The 21,276-nt window shown below is 50.5% G+C and overlaps 1 protein-coding gene across 1 annotated transcript; it reads right to left on the minus strand.

Moving 5' to 3' along the window:
• Nucleotides 1-352: 352 nt before the first annotated feature.
• On the minus strand, nucleotides 353-10,750 carry SSC4D (scavenger receptor cysteine rich family member with 4 domains). Its single transcript, XM_082360261.1, has 10 exons — nucleotides 9,173-10,750; nucleotides 7,700-7,735; nucleotides 7,122-7,427; nucleotides 6,314-6,391; nucleotides 5,214-5,528; nucleotides 4,050-4,220; nucleotides 3,402-3,476; nucleotides 2,975-3,286; nucleotides 2,023-2,091; nucleotides 353-1,392 (listed from the first exon to the last, which is right to left on the minus strand). The coding sequence occupies exons 1-10, from the start codon at nucleotides 9,336-9,338 to the stop codon at nucleotides 1,076-1,078; spliced, it is 1,845 nt and encodes a 614-aa protein (XP_082216387.1). The 5' UTR covers nucleotides 9,339-10,750; the 3' UTR covers nucleotides 353-1,075.
• Nucleotides 10,751-21,276: the final 10,526 nt, after the last annotated feature.

Genomic DNA, 21,276 nt, shown 5'->3' on the forward strand with positions numbered 1-21,276 from the left:
AGCAGCCCCTGGGGAAGCCCCAATGCTGCTTTACTCTCCTTCATCATCCTTTCTGCCTCCTCTCAATTTTTTCTCTTCTACTGACTCTTGCTATGTGCCTTTGAGCAGACCCCTTCCTTTAGGATTCTGTGTATGTAAAAGGAAAATGGGGATGGGCTAGGGGACCCTCTAGGGGCCTTCCTGGCCTGACACTGTGAGTCAGCATCTCCAGGATGTGATGGTCCTGCTGAAAGCTCTCTGATGATGCTCTCGAACTGCCCTCCACCCCCAGGCAGGTTTCCTCCGGAGAGTCCTAACCAGAGTCTTCCCTGCTGCCACAAACAACGCACTTATGCCCAAACACTGACCTCGGTTAAAAGACAGGGGGGACAATGCTTTATTGACTTGGCACCTATGAACGGGTGGCTACAGGCCCCCAGGGTTCTTTGCTCCTGCAAAGTGGAGGCTCTGTGGTGGGAGCAGCATAAATCGAGTTGCTGGTTCCAGCTGCAGGGAGGGGCCCCTGTCCCTGCTTTGGCCCCTCCAGTCCCCTTGTCCAGCCAAGCACCATCTGAGTCCAGGCCCTCACAGAGCAGGCCAGGGCAACGACCCAGGTTCTTCTGCAGCCCCAGGCCAGTCTAAGGTAAGAGCTGTAGGCCTCTCCTGCCTTCCCGTCTTCTTGAGGATCCCAAGATGGGTAGGGGGAAGGGAGATACCCCATTTACAGAGAGCACCTGAACCTCCTGGACCAGGGTTAAGGAAGGCTGGGTTAAGGGTACTGTAACAGGAGTCCCACCAAAGAGGAAAGTTAGGAGTTCTTCCCTTCCCACCATTTTCTGTTTTAGCTGAGCAGAAAGTAGGAGTTTTCATTGAACTGGGCCCACAGTAGGTGATGACAGGTGAGGTCACACACTAAGTTGATGGGATAGAGCCAGGCTCCCTCAGGCAGGACCACACCATCTGGGCAGGCTCTCTCCCAGGCAAGGGGAGGGAAGGGCAGAGTGAACTGCAGTTGTCACAGGAGGAGGACTTCCTGGAGGAAGAGGGGCAGGCCACAGTAGGCTCCCAGAAGAGGTGGTCTGCAGAGTGGGCTGGGTCACGATGGCTGGCACAGGACACTGGCATCCTCACTGTGGTCACAGTTGTGGGCATCCCAGCGGATGTGAGAGCACAGCAGCAGGGCACTCTCGTCTCCACGGCACTTGACATTGTCCAGGAGGATAGGGCCTCGGCCTGGGCCAAAGTGGGCCTCACCAGGGGCTGCCAGGGCCTGGCCACAGCCCAGCTGGTGACACAGGACGCCGGCTGCCCGCAGGTCCCAAGCATCATCGCAAACAGTGCCCCACTGCTGCCCTAGGAAGAGCTCTACACGGCCCTCGCATCGGTGGGCTCCGTTGGCCAGACGTAAGTGCCCTGTGGGGAGACAAGGTCTGGGGCTGGAAGGGGCTGGCCCAGGCCAGGCCACTCCCAAGCTAGGCCAGGTAAGGGGTAGTTACAGGAGGCAAAGGGTGGTGGTTTGGGACACAGCACTGCCCTGGGAACCACTGGACGAAGGCAGACAAATGAGATTAAAATAAGAAGGGCATCGGTCCAGACTGCATCTCAAGATCAGAAGAATGTGTACAAGCCTTTATGGGGTGCTCTTTGCATGCTGGGAGCTTCATGTCTGCTCTCTCCTTAGTTCTCTGTTCACAATCCCAATACCTCAGACCCAGGGCTGCTCTCTATCATCATCATCTCCCCTCCTCCCTGGACTCCCCAGACTAAAGCCTGAATTCTTTCATTGCTCTCCTGAGGACAGGAGCCCACCCCTTTATTTTGGTCCCAACTCTAGAAATCTCTAGATGACTCTAGCTTAAAACCCACCTCCCTCTTTCTGGACATCATGCCTCTATTAATGAGGCCTGAGACTCTCGCAGAAGGACAAAGGCTCCAGGACCTGGTGCAAATCTGCTGTGTAACCCCGGGCTGTGACCTCCTTCCAAATCTGGTCCTTCGTATCCTGATGCCTCCACTTCACTCTTAGGGACGGTGGACACCTACCGTCCCTGGGTCGAGGAGTGGGCACCTGGGTGGTCTCAGCACCATCCTGCTGGACTAGCTCCTCTGGGCCTGGCTCAGCAAGGACAAAGAAACAGGTGGCTGTCACACTGGGGAACAAGTCCCTTGATGCCAGGTCACCTCTTACCCTCCAAGGGAGGACTGATTTAGGGTCAGAAAGGACTTAATAGGTTCCCGCTCCTTGGTACAGAAACGTGGATTGTGTTTCTTTCACCCTGGGGCCCAAAGCAGAACCCTTTGTGGCCAAGGCTACCAGGGCACCAAACAAGGGCGAAAATACCGATTCCCAAAGCAATCAGTAAAGAGACGCATTTTTAAATGTGTCAGACTCTGCAAACACCCCTTTTCCATTGACTCCTCCCAAGGGTCAAACGCTTGCTCCCCGAAAGCTGATCAACTCTCCCTGCTAACTAGAGTTTTTCGGGTCCTTTACGCAGCAGAACAAAACCTCCCCGGCCACGTCTGGTACAGGTTCTTCCACACTTTACCCCCGGCCTTCGGCCTCTCAGCTCGGGCCCCGCCCCTCACTGCCGCAGAGGGCGCTCCCTTCCCGGCCCCGCTCATGCCGCGCAGCCGCAGAGCGCGCCGACGGTGGGCTCCGCCTCTGTCTGCGGAGTGTGAGTCCTCTCCCGCTGCGCTCACGCCGCAGCGCCTCGGCGAACTCTGACGCGCGGCCCCGCCCATTTCCCAACAGACCCCGCCCCCCTGCGCTGCAGAGCATGCCTGCGCGAGGCCCCGCCCGTTCCCCAGAGCCTGCCTCATCCCGCCCGCGCCGCAGTACGCGCCTGCGCCGGTCCCGCCCATCTCACAGCGGGCCCCGCCCTGCCGCAGTAAGCGCCTGCGCGCGGCACTCCCCCCCCCCCCCCCCCATTCCTCAGATGGCGCTTTGCCCCGCCCGTGTCGCTGTGCATACGTGGTCCTACAGCGGCCTCACCTGAGCAGAGCGCGCCCGCATCCTCGTGGTGGCCGCAGTTGTGCTGGCCCCAGCCCAAGTGGAAGCAGTCACTCAGGCGGGCCTCCGTGCCGGCGCAACCCACGTTGTCCAGCAGCACGGGGCCGCGGCCGTAGCCGAAGTGGCCGAGGCCCGTGGCGCCCAGCGCCGGCCCGCAGCCCGCCTCGCGGCAGGCCACGCGCGCGTCCGCGAAGTCCCAGTCATCGTCGCACACGGTGCCCCAGCCCCCGGCGTATAGCACCTCCACGCGGCCGCGGCACGGGCTCGGGCCGCCCACCAGCCGCAGCCGCCCGCCTGCGGGGCGCACAGGCCCGCGGCCAGAGGGGCTGGGCTGGGGCCACCGGCTCCCGGGCAGAGCCCCGGCCCCACCCTCTTCCACCCACAACGGAACCCTGGCCCTGCCACTTACTTTTCTTCCCCGCCGCCCAGGCCGCTGTGGTGAACAGTGCCGGCTCTCTGGAAGGCAGGGCACCAACTCCTGTAGCTGCAGAGACAGGGTATCTAGAGCATTTGAAGGGGACAGAGAGGGCTTCTGGCCTGCAGCAGGGCACAGGGCGCGTCTACTGAGATGCCCCAACTCTTACCACACCTGCACCCCACTCAGCCTCAATCCTAGAGTCACCATGTTGTACGCTGTGGTGGGGTCCTCAGGAAGCTTGAAGGGAATGAACCAAATCCTACTTCCAGGCATTATCCTAATTTCAATCCCAATGATAGGTCCAGCCCTAATTGCAAATCTACTTCTACCCTTCATTCAAGTTATATCTCACTTCTCGAAAGGCCTCTCAATTTCCAACCTCGGCCCCAACCCAAATTTTATTTCAGAGCTTTGAAGAAGTGCCTCGTCCCAGCCTGCTGAACTTTTCAGAGCCCTGGATTTCACCCTTGCTCCAGCTGCCCATCTGTTCTCTCACCCATCTCTTTACCGTCTGGCCAAAAGCCCTGGCCTGCTAGCCCGGGCCCCCTCCCCCTGGGTCCAGAACAGTCTTCCCAATTCCCAGCCCTACACACCTACCATTGCCCCTACCATTCCAGCCTGGTGGGCTGGGCTCCTTACCCTCTGGCTCTGTGTGCCACGCCCAGTCCGCTCTTGTGCCCGATGGTGGCAGTGCCGTGAGAGTCAGGTGCCCCAGGACTAGAGTAGGAGTCAGAGAAGGGAGTAGGGTCAGAGGCCAAGGTTCTGGTTCCTGATCAGCCTTGGGCTCTCGGAGAGGATGGGAGGGTCTCCCTGGAGAAGACAACAGATTTTACTTTCAGAGCTGGGGGCTCAGTCCCAACTGGGGTCCAAGGAAGTCTGCCCCACTTTGCCAGTTCTTGTAATTTATTTGTGCTGCCTAGGTGTACACTTCACGGTTTATACAGGCTTTCACAGATGTGCTTTCATGTCTCTCCAATGTTCCCAGAAGCCCAATGTGTGTCCAAGATGGGGAGATAAAGAAGGCCTTGCCCACCAGGGAGGGCCATGCACAGTCCTGAGGGGCTTGCAGAACAAAACTCACTATCCCCATTTACAGATAAAATAATAAGACTAGAAAGGGCAAGGGGCATACCCAAGATCATGCAGCAAGGTTAGCTGAGGCTTTGCCAGGGCTCACTCTGCCTCATTGGGCCTCAGCTTTCCCATCTGTAAATTGGGAATGATGCCCCCTGGTTTGCTGTGAGGCATGGGCAAGCACTTTATATCTGGTAGAATGGAGTCCATTTGTGAAATGCCATTAACAGCCCTATTATTCCTAGTTGTTCAGAAAACCTCAGTATGGGAGAGGGACCAGGTGAGAGGAACTACTATTATAAGAGAATCAGGATTACAGATGGCTAGGAAATTCTGGGGACATACCTGGGTTTCAATGAGAGAATTCTGGAGTATCTCTGGAGCGATCCTAGAAGACTATTACTTTACTCTGAAGTATTCCATAAAGAGTACTTAGAAAGTGGTGGAAAATTCCGAAGGCATTTTTGGAGTACTGTTAGACAATTCTGGAGTATTGGTGGGGTAATACTGCAGTATTACATACCTGTGGAGTCTACTACGATTTTCGGAGGCACTTCTAGAGCAGTACTGAGAAATTAACACTAATTTGCGGGCCTTCTTGAAAGAGCTCAGGTTAACACCAAGACAGTCAACATCCCGGTGCCCTCCCAGGCCCCACTCCACCTCCTCCTGCTTCAGGACTCGGCCCCGCCCCGCCCCGCCCACAGGCCCCGCCCCCGAAGTCCGCACCTGCGCAGAGCGCGCCGGCGTCCTCGTGGTGGCCGCAGTTGTGCACCCCCCAGCCTAGGCTCAGGCAGGCTGCCAGACGGGTCTCGCCTCCTTCACAGTGCACGTTGTCCAGCAGGATGTGCCCCGTGCCGTAGCCGAAGAAGGCGTTGGTGGTGGCTGCCAGGGCCGCCCCGCAGCCTAGCTGGCGGCAGACCACGGTGGCGTCCGGCAGCCCCCAGTCATCGTCACACACGGTACCCCACAGGCCACCGTGCAGGATCTCCACTCGGCCCTGACACGGGCCCGCGCCCCCCACCAGGCGCACGCTGCCCTCGCCTGGTAATGGGGTTGGAGGGACAAGGAGCATCTCCCACATGGCTTTGCTGCCCATTCCAACCCAAAGTTCTTCCTTATTGCCCCAGGCCCTCCGCATACCCACAGTGCATGGTATCCCAGGACCTAAAACCTAGGAGGAGCTGCTCACCCACTTACCCCCAAAGCACTGCTTCCTCAGAGTCTAGATTGGGGGTGCTTTGTGGGATCTGAGGACAGAGCCCTCTGACTGTGTCATTTCCTGCCTAAAAGCAACCCTCCCTGCCCTTGTCAATCCATGCTCTGCTAACCATCTAGGATGTGCTGATTCCTCATTTATAACACTACAGCAGTGAAAGCCTTCTCATCTTTCCAGGTACAGCACCAACAACTCTTCCTCCAGGAAACCCTCCCTGATTTCTGATGAATGGGATCCTCTTCCTCCTCCGGATTTTCTTGCCTTTTTATCTGTCATTCTTTAAGGGAACTTTTCATTTTGTTGTTCTACATCATTATCAGCATTTCTGTGTATATCGGACTCTCCCATTAGATTAAGCTTCAGCCCCCACCTCTCTTATTTTCTCCAACCTTGTGCTGACTATTTTTGTCATCCCACTAGAATGAATCTTCTTTCCCTATCCAGACGGTGAGTGGCCTGAGGGGGTGCAGGGGCAGGGCGGGATGAAGGAATGACCAAACTCACCCATCAGTAATCCCTCACTTCCCACTGCCTAGGGTAGGGTTTGGGATATTCCTCCCTGGATCCCTCTCCTAAGACCCAGGTGGTCCCCCACATTGCCTTTACTTACCTTTTCCATTCTGGGGAGTTGTAGGGGGTGCCCTACTGGTTAACACTTTCCTTGCTGGGGGCTGCGTGGGCAAGAATTCTGGGAAAGAAGCAGGGTGGAAGGGAGGAGGATATGGAGTTTTCTGTTCTCCATCCTCACAAACACAGGTATGTGAGGGGCAGGGCATGGACCCCTAAGGTACCTGCCCTCAGGGCCTCTGGCCACACAAAGGGTCAAAACTAGGAAATCTGGGGTATGAGAGGAGAAAGGGCCACCTGAGTCCTGAAAGCAGTAGGTTTAGAGGATTTCGTTTAGTTCTCAGTTCTTTTAGTTCTTAAAGCAGCATCACATCACTTGAGAATTTGTTAGAAATGCAAATTCTCAGGCTCCACCCCAGACCTGCAGAATCAGAAACTCTGGAATGGGGCCACCATCTGTGTTTTAATGAGCCCTCCAGCTGATTTTCTTGAAAACCAGAACTACTGCTCTCAAGGTCAAAGCCTCTCAGAGATTTGTTGCAGCTCTACACCAAGCGGGCCTTACTGCCAGCGTTGACCCCAATTGTCTGGTTTTAAAAATGAGAAGGGGGCTCTGCTGGGATAATCAAGGCCCTCCACGGAAGCAGTAATACTGGTTTTCAGCAGAGGTCATACAATGAGCCAGAGCACTGCTGGGGCCCAGGCTCCCGACAGCCAGGCTGGGGCACTTCGCCAGCACCATGCACTGCAGCTGCTGGCTTGGTCTTCGTCATTGGGACATTCTTACCGCTGGGAAGCCCTGCTGCCTGCCTGCCTGTCTGTCCTTCCGGATCGCAGACCGTCCTGCTCACCGTCACACAGGACAGCCACGTCCTCGTAGTGAAAGCAGTTGTGGACGCCCCAGCCTCGGCTGCCACACTCGCTCAACGCAGCTTCCTGCCCACGGCACTCCACGTTGTCCAGCAGGATGGGGCCTCGGCCCTGGCCGAAGGCAAGGGGCCGCGGCACGGGCAGAGCCAGGCCGCAGCCCAGCTGACGACACACCACATTGGCGTCCACCACGTCCCAGTCGTCGTCGCAGACGCTGCCCCAGGAGCCGCCATGCAGGACCTCCAGACGTCCCCGGCAGCGGCTCGGGCCCCCCACCAGCCTCAGCTCTGTGGAGAGGGTTAAGCTGGCACGGGGGGATCAGTGGGCCCAACCTAGAGGATGCCTCCGCCTTGCCCTGAAGCTGTGGGGGCCTTGGGATCAGGCCCTCCTGGGACTTACTTCTCCCTTTCTGTAAAATGGGGAGACAAGAGCAATCCCTTTGGGGGCCTCTAGAATAATGGAGGGCTGGTTAGTCATTATTCCCTGAGGTCTTCTGTCTGAGCATCTGAGTACCTCGCGAGCAGGGGGAAGGGCGGGGGGGAGGGGCAGGGGCACCTACCTGGAAAGGGCAGTGAGGTGGGCTGTAGGGCGCTGGCTGGAACAGAGTGAGGAAGAGCATTGGCCCCCTCAGCCCCCTCCCTTGGCTGCCTGGCCCTGGGAACACAGCCTCCCCTCCTCCCCCCATGTTCCTCACCATCATCCCCCTCCTCTTCACTACCCCTGCTTTTCCAAAGCCCCTGACTGCCCCAGTTGGTTTCCTTGCTTCATCCCTCGCCCATTGGTCCATGGGCTGCCCCAGAGTGATCTGCCTGAGACACAGATCAGCTTATCCCACTCCACTGCTGAATTCCCCAAAGACTCCCCTTTTCCTGCAGGAGTCCCAGAACCTAAGCTTTCTCTACAAAGTCTTCTAGGATCTTCTGATCAGCTTCTCCTTACTTCTTAGTCTCCCATCAGTCTTGTCTCCAGGTCTTTAACCCTGCAGTCTCCTCTGCTAGCCCTGCTCATTACAGCCCTGCGGATCGAGCCCCCTCCTATGGGAAGCCTTCCTGGAGCTCTCAGCTAGAAGTGCTCTCCTTTTCCTCTGAATACCTGGGCACCATATACATACCCTTTTCCAGGCCTTCTGCCCGGTGATGTGGCCATGTCTGTCTCATCTCGGTCTCCCCCAGAGCCCCCTGCCCAGAGCCTGTTACTCCCCAGATGCTCAGTAGCTCTGCCTTAAGTGTGTAAATTACCTTTGGGATTCAGTCTGATTTCCCCCCAAAGATTTACCTGTATAAGTCCTTCTGCTTCGGCTCTCACATATGTGTAGGTCAGGCACTGTGCTCACTGCTTTATGTGGCCTGACTCACTTACTCATTAGGACAACTTATGAGGCAGCTTGAATTTTGCAGAAGGGGAAACTTCAGGTTTAGTAAAGTTAGGTAACTTGCTCAAGGCCACTCCGCAAATAAAAGGTAGAGCTGGAATTCTAACCCGGACAGCCACACTCTTCTTCACCACACTATTCTGAGCATGTGGACTGAGAGGGAAACTGGCCTAGCATGGGAAATTGAATACCCATAATAGCCCCTCATTTGTGCACAGAGTTCTCAGACACATCCACATACCTTAGCTCAGAGAAAGAATCCTTACAACCTCTGAGGCATGTATTAGTGTACCCATTTTACAGATGAAGAAACTAAGAGCCAGTTTCTTCTTTCCTAAGTTAGGATAGTCCCTAGGCTGTTTGATTGCATCTGTTCCACCAGTTGGCTTTCCAACAGCCATTGGTGAGCCCGTGCCCTTTCCCTCCTTGCCTGTTTCCAATATCCTAACTGCCCATGCTCTGTGTACCTTGAGCCCTCACCTTTAGCACTGAGCCTTCCACTCCCCCAACTCAGACCTTAGCTTTCATCAAACCTGGGCAAATGTCAGAGCTGGAGAGAATGTTGGAAACCACCTCCTTTAGAGGCCACCTCCCACCGTAATTTTACAACTGGGAAAACTCAGAGCCAGAAAGGGGAAGTGCGGGGAGGGGAGCACTCACCCAGTGGCAAGAGGAGGAGGAAGGACAGGACAGGGGTGAGGGGGGAAGGGGCCGCGTTCCTGTCTCCAGGCCTCCATCCCCTGCTCTTCTCATCAGGCTGGGGACCAACTTGCATCTCTGTGTCCTTATGCGTCCAGCCAGTGGATGGCCTTTCCAAGGGTCCCATTAAGGGGTGGTGGAGAAGTCACAGCTGGAACTTCTGGAATTAAAGGTTCCCCTTCACTTCTTCCAGCTGGAAGGGCCCAGGTAGAGCTTCGGTGAGGGGTGGGGGCGTGACATTTCCACTTGGGTTTCGTATACTGCGTGGAGGCAGCAACTGGAGGATAAGGACAGAAACACAGATGGAAACTCCTCATGAGGACTTAGGTCCGGCTGGGGCAGAGGGTGTATGAAAGCAAGGGGTGGGAGGTGAGGTTGGAGGGTTGTCTGATCCCAAACCGAGACAGGTCTGCCGGGCTGTGCCAAAGGCTCAGAGTTTTCCCTCCAGGACAACACATCCCAAAGCAGGGTGTTTGGGCCACTGGGGGCAACCCACATCATTTTGGGGGGAGATAGATGACATTTACTGTTTCATTTTCATTTATTTTTTCTTTTACACTGCCTTCTATTTATGGCAAAGGATGCTGGCTCTTCATTTATCTGGAACAACATAAAGTTTCCCTTTAATTTAACTTATTTATTTTTTTGGCTGCACCGCAGCTTGCGGGATCTTAGTTCCCCGACCACGGATGGAACCCAGGCCCATGGCAGTGAAAGCGCTGAGTCCTAACCACTGGACCGCCAGGGAATTCCCTAAAGTTAATTGAAATCAGAAAAAAAAAAAAAAAAAAAGAAGTTAATTTAAAGAAAAAACACCAGGGACTTTCCTGGTGGTCCAGTGGGTAAGACCCTGTGCTCCCATTGCAGAGGACCCGGGTTCGATCCCTGGTCGAGGAACTAGATCCCGCCTGCATGCCACAACGAAGATCCCACGTGCCGCAACTAAGACCCCGCACAGCTAAAATAAATAAAAATTAAAAAAAAAAAAAAGAAAAAACATCAAGGAAATATGGTTCCCACCAGTCACAAATATGCAAAAATGGTATAGGGCTGGGAGAGTAAATGCCATTTGGGATTTTTCTTTAAATTTTGGATTGATGTTTACAAACCAAAAAGTGCATAAATCATAAGTGCAGAGCTCAGTAAACATTCACACCATGTAACCAGCATCCCAGTGTGTGGGCTATGATTGGATGGTTGGGGACTGGTTTAGAAGATGGTTCTGTTTGGGATATACTGAGACCCAGGTTCCCGGGGGACATGGGTGCCCCTCTCAGCCGGAACGCACCCGCCCCCCTCGCCCCCCCACCATCTTTCCCTGGCTTTGCTTCCATCCTGGCATACAAACAGTCTGGTTGGGAAGAGAATGAAAACCTATCTGGATGTGGACACAGGGTTTTCAATACTCCATTCATGGGGCCCAGTACAGCCCCCAGTGGAATAATCAGCTTTTGTCCTCTTGGGGACAGCTGGGAGATGGGAGTCGAGAGCTGTGAGGAGGGGGGACCCATGGTCCGGTCTTTGCTGAGGGGAATCCACTGTGACCTGGGCCTTCCCCTGCCTCCCAGGCCTTGGGGCCACCCACCTCTCAGGCTGCTGGAACACTGGCCCCCCAGGTCAAGGAAGCCCCTGCTCTGTGAGTATGGGGACACACAGCTCCCAGGGAACCTGGCTGGGAATCCTGAAGTCCCCCCGCTCTATCCCCTGCCACCCTGGCCCAGGAGTGAGGGAGGAGGACCCCTGATCCTGACAGCCACTGATCTCAAGTCCTGGCTGACCCAAGAGCTCTCAGTGGGCCTTGTGGAGCCTGCCTTATCTCTAGCTCCTAGCTTGGTCCCCAAAACTTCTCCTGCCTTACACCCTGGGAACCTTGGTCAAAATGAGGCTTAACCGTTCCCTGCCCTCATGAATAGTGCCTCCCTCCCTACCCTGTAGCAGTGCACCTGTTGCCCTGAACTGTTTCTTCACTGTTCAGGGCAGGCAGCATACACAGTGGTTACAAGCATCCGCTCCACCATCTACTTACTAGCTGTGTGAGCTCATCGTGCCACACCTCGCTGTCCTCATCTGTAAAATGGGGCTAGTAATACACTTACCTCTTACAGTTCTTGCTAGGATACATGAGCTAAAGTTTGTAAAAAGTTTAGCCCAGAGCCTGGCCCACCGTAAGTGTGGTAGCTGTTATTATGATTACTGTCTCCCCGTTTAGACTGGGGACCCTCGAGAGCAGGGACCAGGGCTTACCCAGCGGTAGCACCTGGCACAGGGCGGGTACTAAGGAGACTGAATGAAGCTTAGGGCTGCAGAATCACAGCACTGAAGCAGTCAGAAGAGGCCCCGGAGATCATTAAGGACAACTCCACATCTGTCCAGTGGAAAACTAGTCACACACACTCACACTCACACACGCCAGCAAAAGGGAAGAATTCATACCTGGGGGAAGGTTCTAGGCTCTTTCTGTTCCTTCTTCTATAGTCAGTCCAAGGTCAAATCACTTTGTCTGCCTCCAGAAGTTTAAGACTGGGAAGGATCCCCCAGATGCAAATCAACACAGACCTTTCTTCTTTTCTTTCCAAAGCTGGGAGGTGAGCAAAGGCAAAGTCCCCCGTCCATGGAGCTGGCTGGTGGTCCCAGCCTGTCCCCACCCGACCTTAGGGGAAGAGGGAGGCAAAGGGAGAGTGAAGGTGGCCTGCAGTGTCTGGAGCAGCCCCCAGAAGGGGCACCGGGCAGAGGAGGAGCTCTGGGGTTGGGGGGCAGGCGTGGACTCTCAGGGCCAGGCAGCCCCTCCTCCCCCTTCCCCCACCCCAGGGTTCAGGTTTCAGAAAGGCCTGGATAGGCCTCCACCCCTTGGCAGGGCAGCCAAAAGCATCCCTCTCTCTCCTGCCACAGCCCTGATTGAACCCTTAGTTCCGTTGCCTGGGACTCCCCTTGACCATGTCCAAACCCATCCCACCTGGGGGTTTGGAAACCTGGTAGCAGGAACCAGAGTGCATGAGGTAGGCTTCCCATGTAGGCAGGGCCTCTGATTTTGCTGCTGATCTTTTGCCTTATTGTGGTTCCTCTTGAGTTCCGGTACCTTTGGGACTTAGGTGCTTTTGTAGTCATAGGTGACAGGTAACGGCATGTGGTTTACTCTGTAGTTTATAGCTTCAGTCAAATGCTGTGCTGGAATTCTGCACCTTCTGGCTGGAACCACAAACTCTCAGAGCTGAAGGTGTCCTTAGAGCCTCCACAGGGTGGTTCCCAAACCTGGATGTGCATTCACATCACCCCTGGGTGCACTTAAAAATAGAAACAGATTCCTGCCCCTACCACTTTTTGCCCCAGAGATTCCGATCCAGCAGTTGAGGTATGGGATCCCCCCAAAAGTGTGTTTTTGAAAATCTACTGAGGCTCAAACAAGTTTGGGGATCAGGGGTCTAACCCAAACTGCTTATCGTGCAGATGGGATAACTGAGGCCAAGAGAGGAAAATGGAGACACAGCCGTACAACCTCGAAGGACTTAGTTCCCTGACTCTGGAGTCTGATCTTGCTTCCCACTTCTCAGAAAAAGAAAATTCTCTGATGGGAAGTCTGCCATCACCTCGCTCCCAAACCTACACCCCCTCACATGTCCGCGCTCAGCCGTCCTCTCCTCCCCGGGCCTGAGGAACTGCTCCCCCGCATTCCAGACCCCATCTCCTTCTACCTTCTCGGGACCTCCCTCTCTCCATCTGTGGGTCTTCTCTCTCCCGTGTTCAGCTGCTCTTTCCCAACTGGATTCTTCCCGTGGGGCTTCTAAGCAAACTGGTTTCTGTCATTTAAAGCAAACAACAGAAAACCCTTTCAACCTATGTCGGTTGGGTCTTCAGGGTAGAAATGGCCCAGCCCTAGTATCCCTACCATGCTTTTTTTTTTTTTGGCCATGCTGCACGGCATGTGGGATCTTAGTTTCCTGACCAGGGATCGAACCCACACCCCCTGCAGTGGAAGTGGGGGGTCTTAACTGCTGGGTCATCAGGGAAGTCCCTCCCTACCATGCTTTGTCACTGGCTGGGGATGCCCTGGAAGAGTGTGCCCTTGGCTCAAAGGCTGCAGTAGATCCTGAAGCTGCTACAAATGGAGGCTGTCAGCTGACTACATTCCTCACAACTCATCAGCTCCTTTCTCGGAGGGAGATCTGAGCAGACCATCTGCATGGCTGCCACTGGCCTCCACGCCCCACTCCGGCTGCTGCCCTACCCCTCTCCTCCCCATCACAGCCAAACTTCCCCAAAGAGCTGTCTGCTCACCCACCTTTATTTCCTTTCCTCTCTCTCACTACTCAAATGGCTCCAATCTGCTTTTGGTCCTTAGCACGTCACTGAGACAACCCTTCCTCAGGTCAATGGTGACCTGCACATCATGAGATTCAAGGGACAATTTTTTCATTCCTTGTTTTAGTTATAATATGAGCTCTGAAACTGTATTCATCAGTTTTTGCTGTGATGGAGTGTGTAACAAACAACCCCCCAATTGCAATGGCTTACAACAAACATTTACTTTTCTCCCATGGTTCTGCACGTTGGCTCTGAAAGCTCTATTTCAGGCTGTGGGTTGCGTTCAGGTCTGCACTGTGTGTGCCTCATTCCAGGACCCAAGCTAAAGGAGCAGTGGTTACCTGGGGCATGCTCCTCCTGGAGATGAAGGCAGAAACCCCAAAGACCAAGCAAGCACATTTAAAGCTTGCGCTGGGTCACGACACACATCCCATCTGCTCATGCATGTTCCATTGTCTACAGCAAGTCATATGGCCAAGGCTGTTATCTATCAATGAGGCAGGGGAAGTATGCCTCTCCCAAAAATGGGGAGGAGGAGAGAGTGAACATATGCTGAACAGTAGTATAACCTACCAGAAAATAACAGAGGCTTAAACAATATCCAGATTTATTTTTATCTCTCACCTATAAGTGCTGGCAGGAGATCTAGAGCTCACGATTGTGAAGGATCCAGATTTCTTCTTTCTTCTTCCTCTGCCACCCTCAACAGGGCTTCCTTCTCATAGTCCAAGATGGCTGCTCCATCCTCCGCCATCATGATTTTATTTCAGCCAGTGTATCAGTCAGCTTGGCTGCCGTAACAAAATACCACAGACTGTGTGGCTCAAACAATAGAAATTTATTTTCTCACAGTTCTGTAGGCTGGAAAGTCCAAGATCAAGGTTCTGGCAAGTTTTGTTTCCTGGTGAGAGCCTTCTTTCTGGCTTATAGACAGCTGCCTTCTCACTGTGCCCTCACATGGATCTCAGAGAGCTCTCTGGTATCTCTTCTTATAAGGACACTAATCCTATCAGATCAGGGCCCCACTCTTATGACCTCATTTAATCTTAACTCCTAAAGGCCCTATTTTCATATATACTCACATTAGGGGTTAGGGCTCTAACATGAATTTTGGAGGGACACATTCAGTCCATAATAGCCAATGAAAAGAGAAAGAAAAGACACACGGAAGGCATGTTCCTTCCCTTAAGGGGCACAGCCACATCCCTTCTGCTCTCTTATGGCTAGAACATCTTCTCATGGCCATAGCCCAGCTAAGAATTCTATTACTATGTAAGAAGGGACAGAAAGTACCAGGGAACAATTACAGTTTCTGCCATAGTCCTTGTGTTTCTTGATATCTCAGAAATGTTGGTTTTTTTTTTAATTGAAGTATAGTTGATTTACAATGTTGTGTTAGTTTCAGGTGTACAGAAAAGTGATTCAGATATATATGAATATATATATATTTTTTCAGATTCTTTTCCCATATAGGTTATTACAAAATATTGAGTAGAGTTCCCTCAAAAGTGTTTGATACTCTATCAGTTACAGTGTTTTTGGCTGCAAGTAACGGGAAATGCAAATCAAAGTCACTCATAAAGAGGAGTTTTTATCTCACTTAATAAGAAGTCCAGGGACTTCCCTGGTGGTCCAGTGGCTAGGACTCCACTTTCCCAATACAGCGGGCCCGGGTTCGATCCCTGGTCAGGGAACTATATCCCATATGTCACAATTAAGAGTTTGCATGCCACAGCTAAAAGATCCTGCACACCGCAATGAAGATCCCTCATGCCACAACTGAGACCCAGTGCAGCCAAATAAATAAATATTAAAAAAAAAAAAAAAAAAAGAAGTCCAGAGGTAAGGCCATTTCAGGATTGGTTAATTCAGTGGAGTGACATCATCAGGGACCCAAGTCTACTCTGCTATCTTCAGCAAGTTGGCCCCTTCTTTTGGCTGGTTTCCCTCATGACTCAACATGGTGGCCTCAATTCTGAGTAGCTCATGCATATGACAATGTTCAGAGCCAGAAAAGAGGAAACATCCCCACCTTGTGTCCTATTTTAAAAGCTAAGAAGACTTCCCCAGAAAACCCAGAAGAGAAATCCCCTCAAGTCTCAGTGGCCAGATCCAGTGACTTGCCCATTGCAAAGCATGACTGGCAAGTGGACCGGAGCCCTAGGCTCAGTCCTAGCCTTTTTCTCCATCCATTCTACCTCTCTAGGAGACTTTGAACAAGCTCCGGGTATACAATTTGTTGGTTTTGAGTATATTCACGGAGTTATACATCCATCACCATTACCTAATTCCAGAACATATTCACTATACCCAACGAAACCTGTACCCATTAGCAGTCAATTCCTTTTCCCCCTCCCTCCAGCCCTTGGCAACCACTAATCTACTTTCTGTCCCTATGGATTTGCCCATTCTGAACATTTCCTATAAGTGGAATCCTACAATATGTGGCCTTTTGTGTCCTGCTCCTTTCACTTAGAATAGTTTTCAGAGTTCATCCATATTGTAGCATGTATCTGTACTTTATTCCTTTTTATAGCTCAGTAATATTCCACTGTATGGATATACCACCTATATGAACAGATATTGATATATTCCTATCTAGAATATATAAAGAACTCTCAAAACTCAACATTAAAAAAACCAAACACTCCAACTAGACAATGGGCAAGCCACGAAGAGACATTTCACCAGAGAGGATATATGGATGGCAATGAGCACATGAAAAAATGTTCAACATCACTAACCATTAGGGAGATGAAAATTAAGCCCAGGATAAGCTATCGCCACACAACTATCAGAACGGCTAAAATAAAAATAGTGACAGTACCAAATGCTAACAAGGATGTGGAGAAACTGGATCCCTCATACATTGCTGGTGGGAATACAAAATGATCAAACCACTCTGGAAAATAGTGTTAACAGTTTCTTTAAAAACTAAACAGGTAGACTTCCCTGGTGGCACAATGGTTAAGAATCTGCCTGCCAAGGCAGGGGACATGGGTTAGAGCCCTGGTCCAGGAAGATCCCATGTGCCATGGAACAACTAAGCCCGTGTGCCACGACTACTGAGCCCTCGTGCCCCAACTACTGAAGTCCGCACGCCTAGAGCCCGCAGACCACAACGAAGAGTAGCCCCCACTGGCCGCAACTAGAGAAAGCCCATGTGCAGCAATGAAGACCCAATGCAGCCAAAACAAACAAACAAACAAACAAAACTAAACAGGGAATTCCCTGGAGGTTCAGGGGTTAGGACTCCACACTTTTACTGCTGAGGGCGCAGGTTCGATCCTTGGTCTGGGAACTAAGATCCTGCAAGCCGTGTGGTGCGGCAAAAAAACAAAAACAAAGACAACAAACAAACACACAAAAAAACCCTAAACATACACTTAACCATACAACCCAGCAATTGTATTCGTGGGCATTTATTCCAGAGAAATGAAAACCTATGTCTGCACAAAAACCTACACAAGAATGTTCACAGCAGCTTTATTTGTAATAGCCTGAAATTGGAAACAATCAGAATGTCCTACATTAGGTAAAGGGTTAAACAAACCATAGTACAGTCACTCCATGGAAACTTCTCAGCAATAAAAAGGAACAAACTATTGATACATGCAAGAACTTCAGTGAATTTCAAGGGCATTATGCTGTGTGAAAAAAAAAGCTGATCTCAAAAGGTCACACACCCTATGACTCCATTTATATAATATCCTTGAAATGACAAAATTATAGAGGTGGAAAACAGATTAGTGATGCCCAGAGTTTAGGGATTGTGTAGGGGAGAGGAGTGGGTGTGAAGGAACAGCTCGAGAGAGATCTTTGTGATGACAGAATTGTTCTGTGTCTTGATGGCCACGATGGTAACAGACGTCTACACATATGATAAAATGACAGAACTATACACACACATCGTATAAATGTCACATTCATGGCTTTGATATTGTACTACAGTTATGTAAGATGTAATCATCAGGGGAAACTGAGCTAAGGGTACACGGGACCTCCTTATACATTTCTTTGCAACTTCCTGTGAATCTATTATTAGTATTTCAAAATAAAACATTTTTTAAAAAGTCTTAGCTGACTTACAAAAGCAAAACAGACTAACAGTGCAAAATAAAAGCAAAAAAATTTTAGTATTTCTTGAAATCATCAGCTTGAGGTATGAAGATGGATTCTGACAAGTGGTTTTCCCTGGTGTGAGAAACTGCAGGTGCCCAGGGGTTGATTCACTGTTTTGTCTTCTGAAAGATCCTTTGGAAGCAGCCGGGCTTGGCTGGATAGTAGGAAAATCTGGTGTGCGGTGTATGAGTGTAATCCCACTGGGTCCCCACATTCTGGAATGTCTTTCCCGAGTGGAGTACCTTTTCTGCTCTTCAGCCCCCAGGATGATGGTGACACCCAAAAGTTTTGATGACTCCATTTAGGTTAGTTATGAAAAGATATCCTAATGTACTTTTTTTTTTTTTTTTTTTTTTGGCTGTGCTGTGCAGCTTGTAGGATCTTAGTTTCTTGACCAGGGATTGAACCCAGGCCCTCTGCAGTGAAAGCAGAGTCTTAACCACTGGACTGTCAGGGAATTCCCCTAATGCATTTCTAACAGTCCCACCTATTCACAGGAAATCTGTTACACTAAATCTGACTAGTGCCCACATCACTATTCTTTCTTGGTGTGTGTGCTTTGTTTTTGTTTTTGTTTTCTTTTTTCTTTCTTTTCTTTTTTAAAAGTTTTTATTGGAGTATAGTTGATTTACAATGTTGTATTAGTTTCAGGTGTACAGCAAAGTGAATCAGTTATACATATACATGTATCCACTCTTTTTTAGATTCTTTTCCCATATAGGCCATTACAGAGTATTGAGTAGAGTTCCCTGTACTATACAGTAGGTCCTTATTAGTTATCTATTTTATATATGGTAATGTATATATCCCACTCTCCCAGTCCCAATCTCCCAGTTTATCCCTTCCCCCTCTTACCCCCTGGTAACCATAAATTTGTTTTCTACATCGGTGACTCTACCTCTGTTTTGTAAATAGGTTCATTTGTACCCTTTTTTTAGATTCCACTTATAAGCAATATCATATGATATTTGTCTCTTTGTCTGATTTACTTCACTCAGTATGCCAATCTCTAGGTCCATCCATGTTGCTGCTAATGGCATTATTTCATTCTTTTTTATGGCTGAGTAATATTCCATTATATATGTACCACATCTTCTTTATCCAGTCCTCTGTTGATGGACATTTAGGTTGCTTTTGGTGTGTTTATCTAGGCAAGACGGCTGAAGTGGGAATCCATTGCAACCCATTGTTGGGAAATGAAGGTCTCATTGTGAGATACATTTGCGCTGTGACAAAATGCAGTTCCCACAGAACATGCAAAAGTGAAACTAGAGCGTAGGAGAGAAGTGTCCAATACGTCCCCCTAGAGTCACTGAAACTTCATTCTTTGAGCTTCCCGTAGACAACGGCAGGGAGCATGTTTGGGGAAGCACCGGTGTTGAGGGAGAGTTTGGTATGACCGGAACTGGGGACCATTATGTTTGTCCAGCACTTTCTTTCAGAAGCAGCCTAAGGCCTAAGGGCTGCCAAGGCAGAAGCCTCCCAAGGGATGTGCCTTGTATTGGGAAACTAATGGCCCAGAGGAAACTTCTGGCAGCAGCTGCCACATTCTGAGAATCAAGCAGACCCTCTTGGACAAAAACTGCATTCTTTTTTTTATGCAATATTAAAAATTATTTTATTGTGACTTCCCTCGTGGTCCAGTAGCGTGTTCCCAATGAAGGGGACCCGGTTTCGATCCCTGGTCAGGGGACTAGATCCCACATGCCGCAACTAGAAACCCCACATGCCGCAACTAAGACCTGGCACAGCCAAATACATAAATAAATATTTTTTTAAATTATCTTATTTTATTTTTAAGTGGCAAAATACATTTAACAGAAAATTGACCATCTTAACTAGTTTTTAAGTGTACTGTTCAGCAGTGCTAAGTATATTAACATTATTGTGAAACAGATCTCCAGAACTTTTTATCTCCCCAAAGTAAAACTCTGTCCCCATTAAATAATAACTCCCCATTTGCCCCTCTCAGCCCCTGGTACCCACTATTTTACTTTTTTAGGGCCTGTGAATGTGACTACTCTAGGTGCCTCGTATAAGTGGAATCATACAGTATTTGTCTTTTTGTGACTGGATTATTTCACTCAGCATAATGTCCTCAAGGTTCATGCATGTTGTAGCATGCGACAGAACTGCCTTCCTTTTTCATGCCTTTTTTTTTTTGGCCGCACCATGAGGCATGCGGGATCTTAGTTCCCTGACCAGGGATCGAACCCGTGCCCCCTGCATTGGAAGTGCAGATTCTTAACCACTGGACCACCAGGGAAGTCCAGAATTTCCTTCCTTTTAAAGCTGAATCATTCCATTGTATGGATGGGCCACGTTTTATTTATCCATTGAAGTCATTCTTGATTCTTCTTTTTCTTGCATCCTACCATCAGCATCCATTCCATCAGCAAATCTTTCCAGCCCTATCTTCAAAATATATCTGGAGCTCAACCTGTTCTTACCTTCTCCAAGTCACTCTAACACAATATGAATACAAGTCTCAACCAGAATGATTTCACCCCCTAGGGGGCATGTGACAACTTCTACACATGTTTTTGGTTGTCACAACTGTGTAGATGCTGCTAAACATGGCAGAGGACAGGCCTCCACAACAAAGGATTATTTGGCCTAAAATGTCAATAGTTCTGGGGTTGGGTAACTCTGCTCTGATACATGCCACCATCATATCTTGCCTGGACCACTGCAGTAGCCTAATTGCTTCCATGCTTGCCCCTCTAAATGTATTATCTGCATAGTGACTAGGTATCCTTTTGAAAGGTAAATCGCATCCAGTATTCTCCTGCTTGAATGACTTCCCATTAGAATATGATCTAAAATCTCACAAGGTCCTTCATGAATTGGTCTTTCTGAGCTCACCTCCTACCACTTCCTCCTTCATTCATTAGGCTTCAGCCCCTCCAGTCTCCTTGCCATTCCTGAAACATACCAAATCTGCTCCTGCCTCAGGGCCTTTGCACTTGCCCTTGTCCTGGAGCTGTCTCCCCCCAGATATCTGCACAACTCACTCCCTCACCTCATTCAAGCCTCTGCTCAAATGTACCTCCCTTGGGAATGTCCTTTCCTGATCACCCTCTCCAAATCAGCAGTCCTCCCATCACTCTCCACCCTCATGATCCTGTTTGAAAAGTCTGATGGTCCTGTAACACCAGTACCACCCCCCTGATTGTAGAAGTTGAGTAGGTGGTCTAAACACCAGTCAGTCAAGCACACACAGCCTCTTGGAAAGTGTTCAGTCTTTTGCTTCTGGTTCAGGGAACATAGTCTGGGTAACATGACCACTGAGAAAGGCAGACAGTGTAAAGCCTTTGACCTAAGATCTCAGTGTTGGCAACACAGCCATACCCAGAGCTGGCAGAGAATGTGCCCCACACAGGACCTGCTGGATAAGGAATAAGAACATGGATTATAGTCCCCCCCCCTTGCTGGTTTAGTGTGGACATCAGGGGTAAGAAGTCTAAAGGCCAGGTGTGGAGGAGACAAGCATATCCACATAAGGTTGCTGGGTTCGATGGCAGTAGCTATGAAAAGTGTCAATACACATACCTTTTTTTTTTTTTTTTTTGCCACACCACGTGGCATATGGGATCTTAGTTCCCTGACCAGGGATCGAACCTGCGCCCCCTGCATTGGAAACG

The sequence above is a fragment of the Balaenoptera borealis genome (genome assembly GCF_965194805.1).
Source record: "Balaenoptera borealis genome assembly, chromosome: 16".
In the NCBI taxonomy this organism is placed as follows: Eukaryota; Metazoa; Chordata; class Mammalia; order Artiodactyla; family Balaenopteridae; genus Balaenoptera; species Balaenoptera borealis.

What these genes read in the sequence shown, in the direction of transcription:
- SSC4D (XM_082360261.1), bottom strand. Translation starts at nt 9,338, where the DNA reads ATGGGACCCTTGGAAAGGCCATCCACTGGCTGGACGCATAAGGACACA. An exon ending in CACCTCACTGCCCTTTCCAG is followed by an intron (nt 7,428 to 7,699) that starts GTAGGTGCCCCT and finishes CCCTCTCCACAG; the next exon opens with AGCTGAGGCTGGTGGGGGGC. An exon ending in CGCCGGCGCGCTCTGCGCAG is followed by an intron (nt 4,221 to 5,213) that starts GTGCGGACTTCG and finishes TGTCTTCTCCAG; the next exon opens with GGAGACCCTCCCATCCTCTC.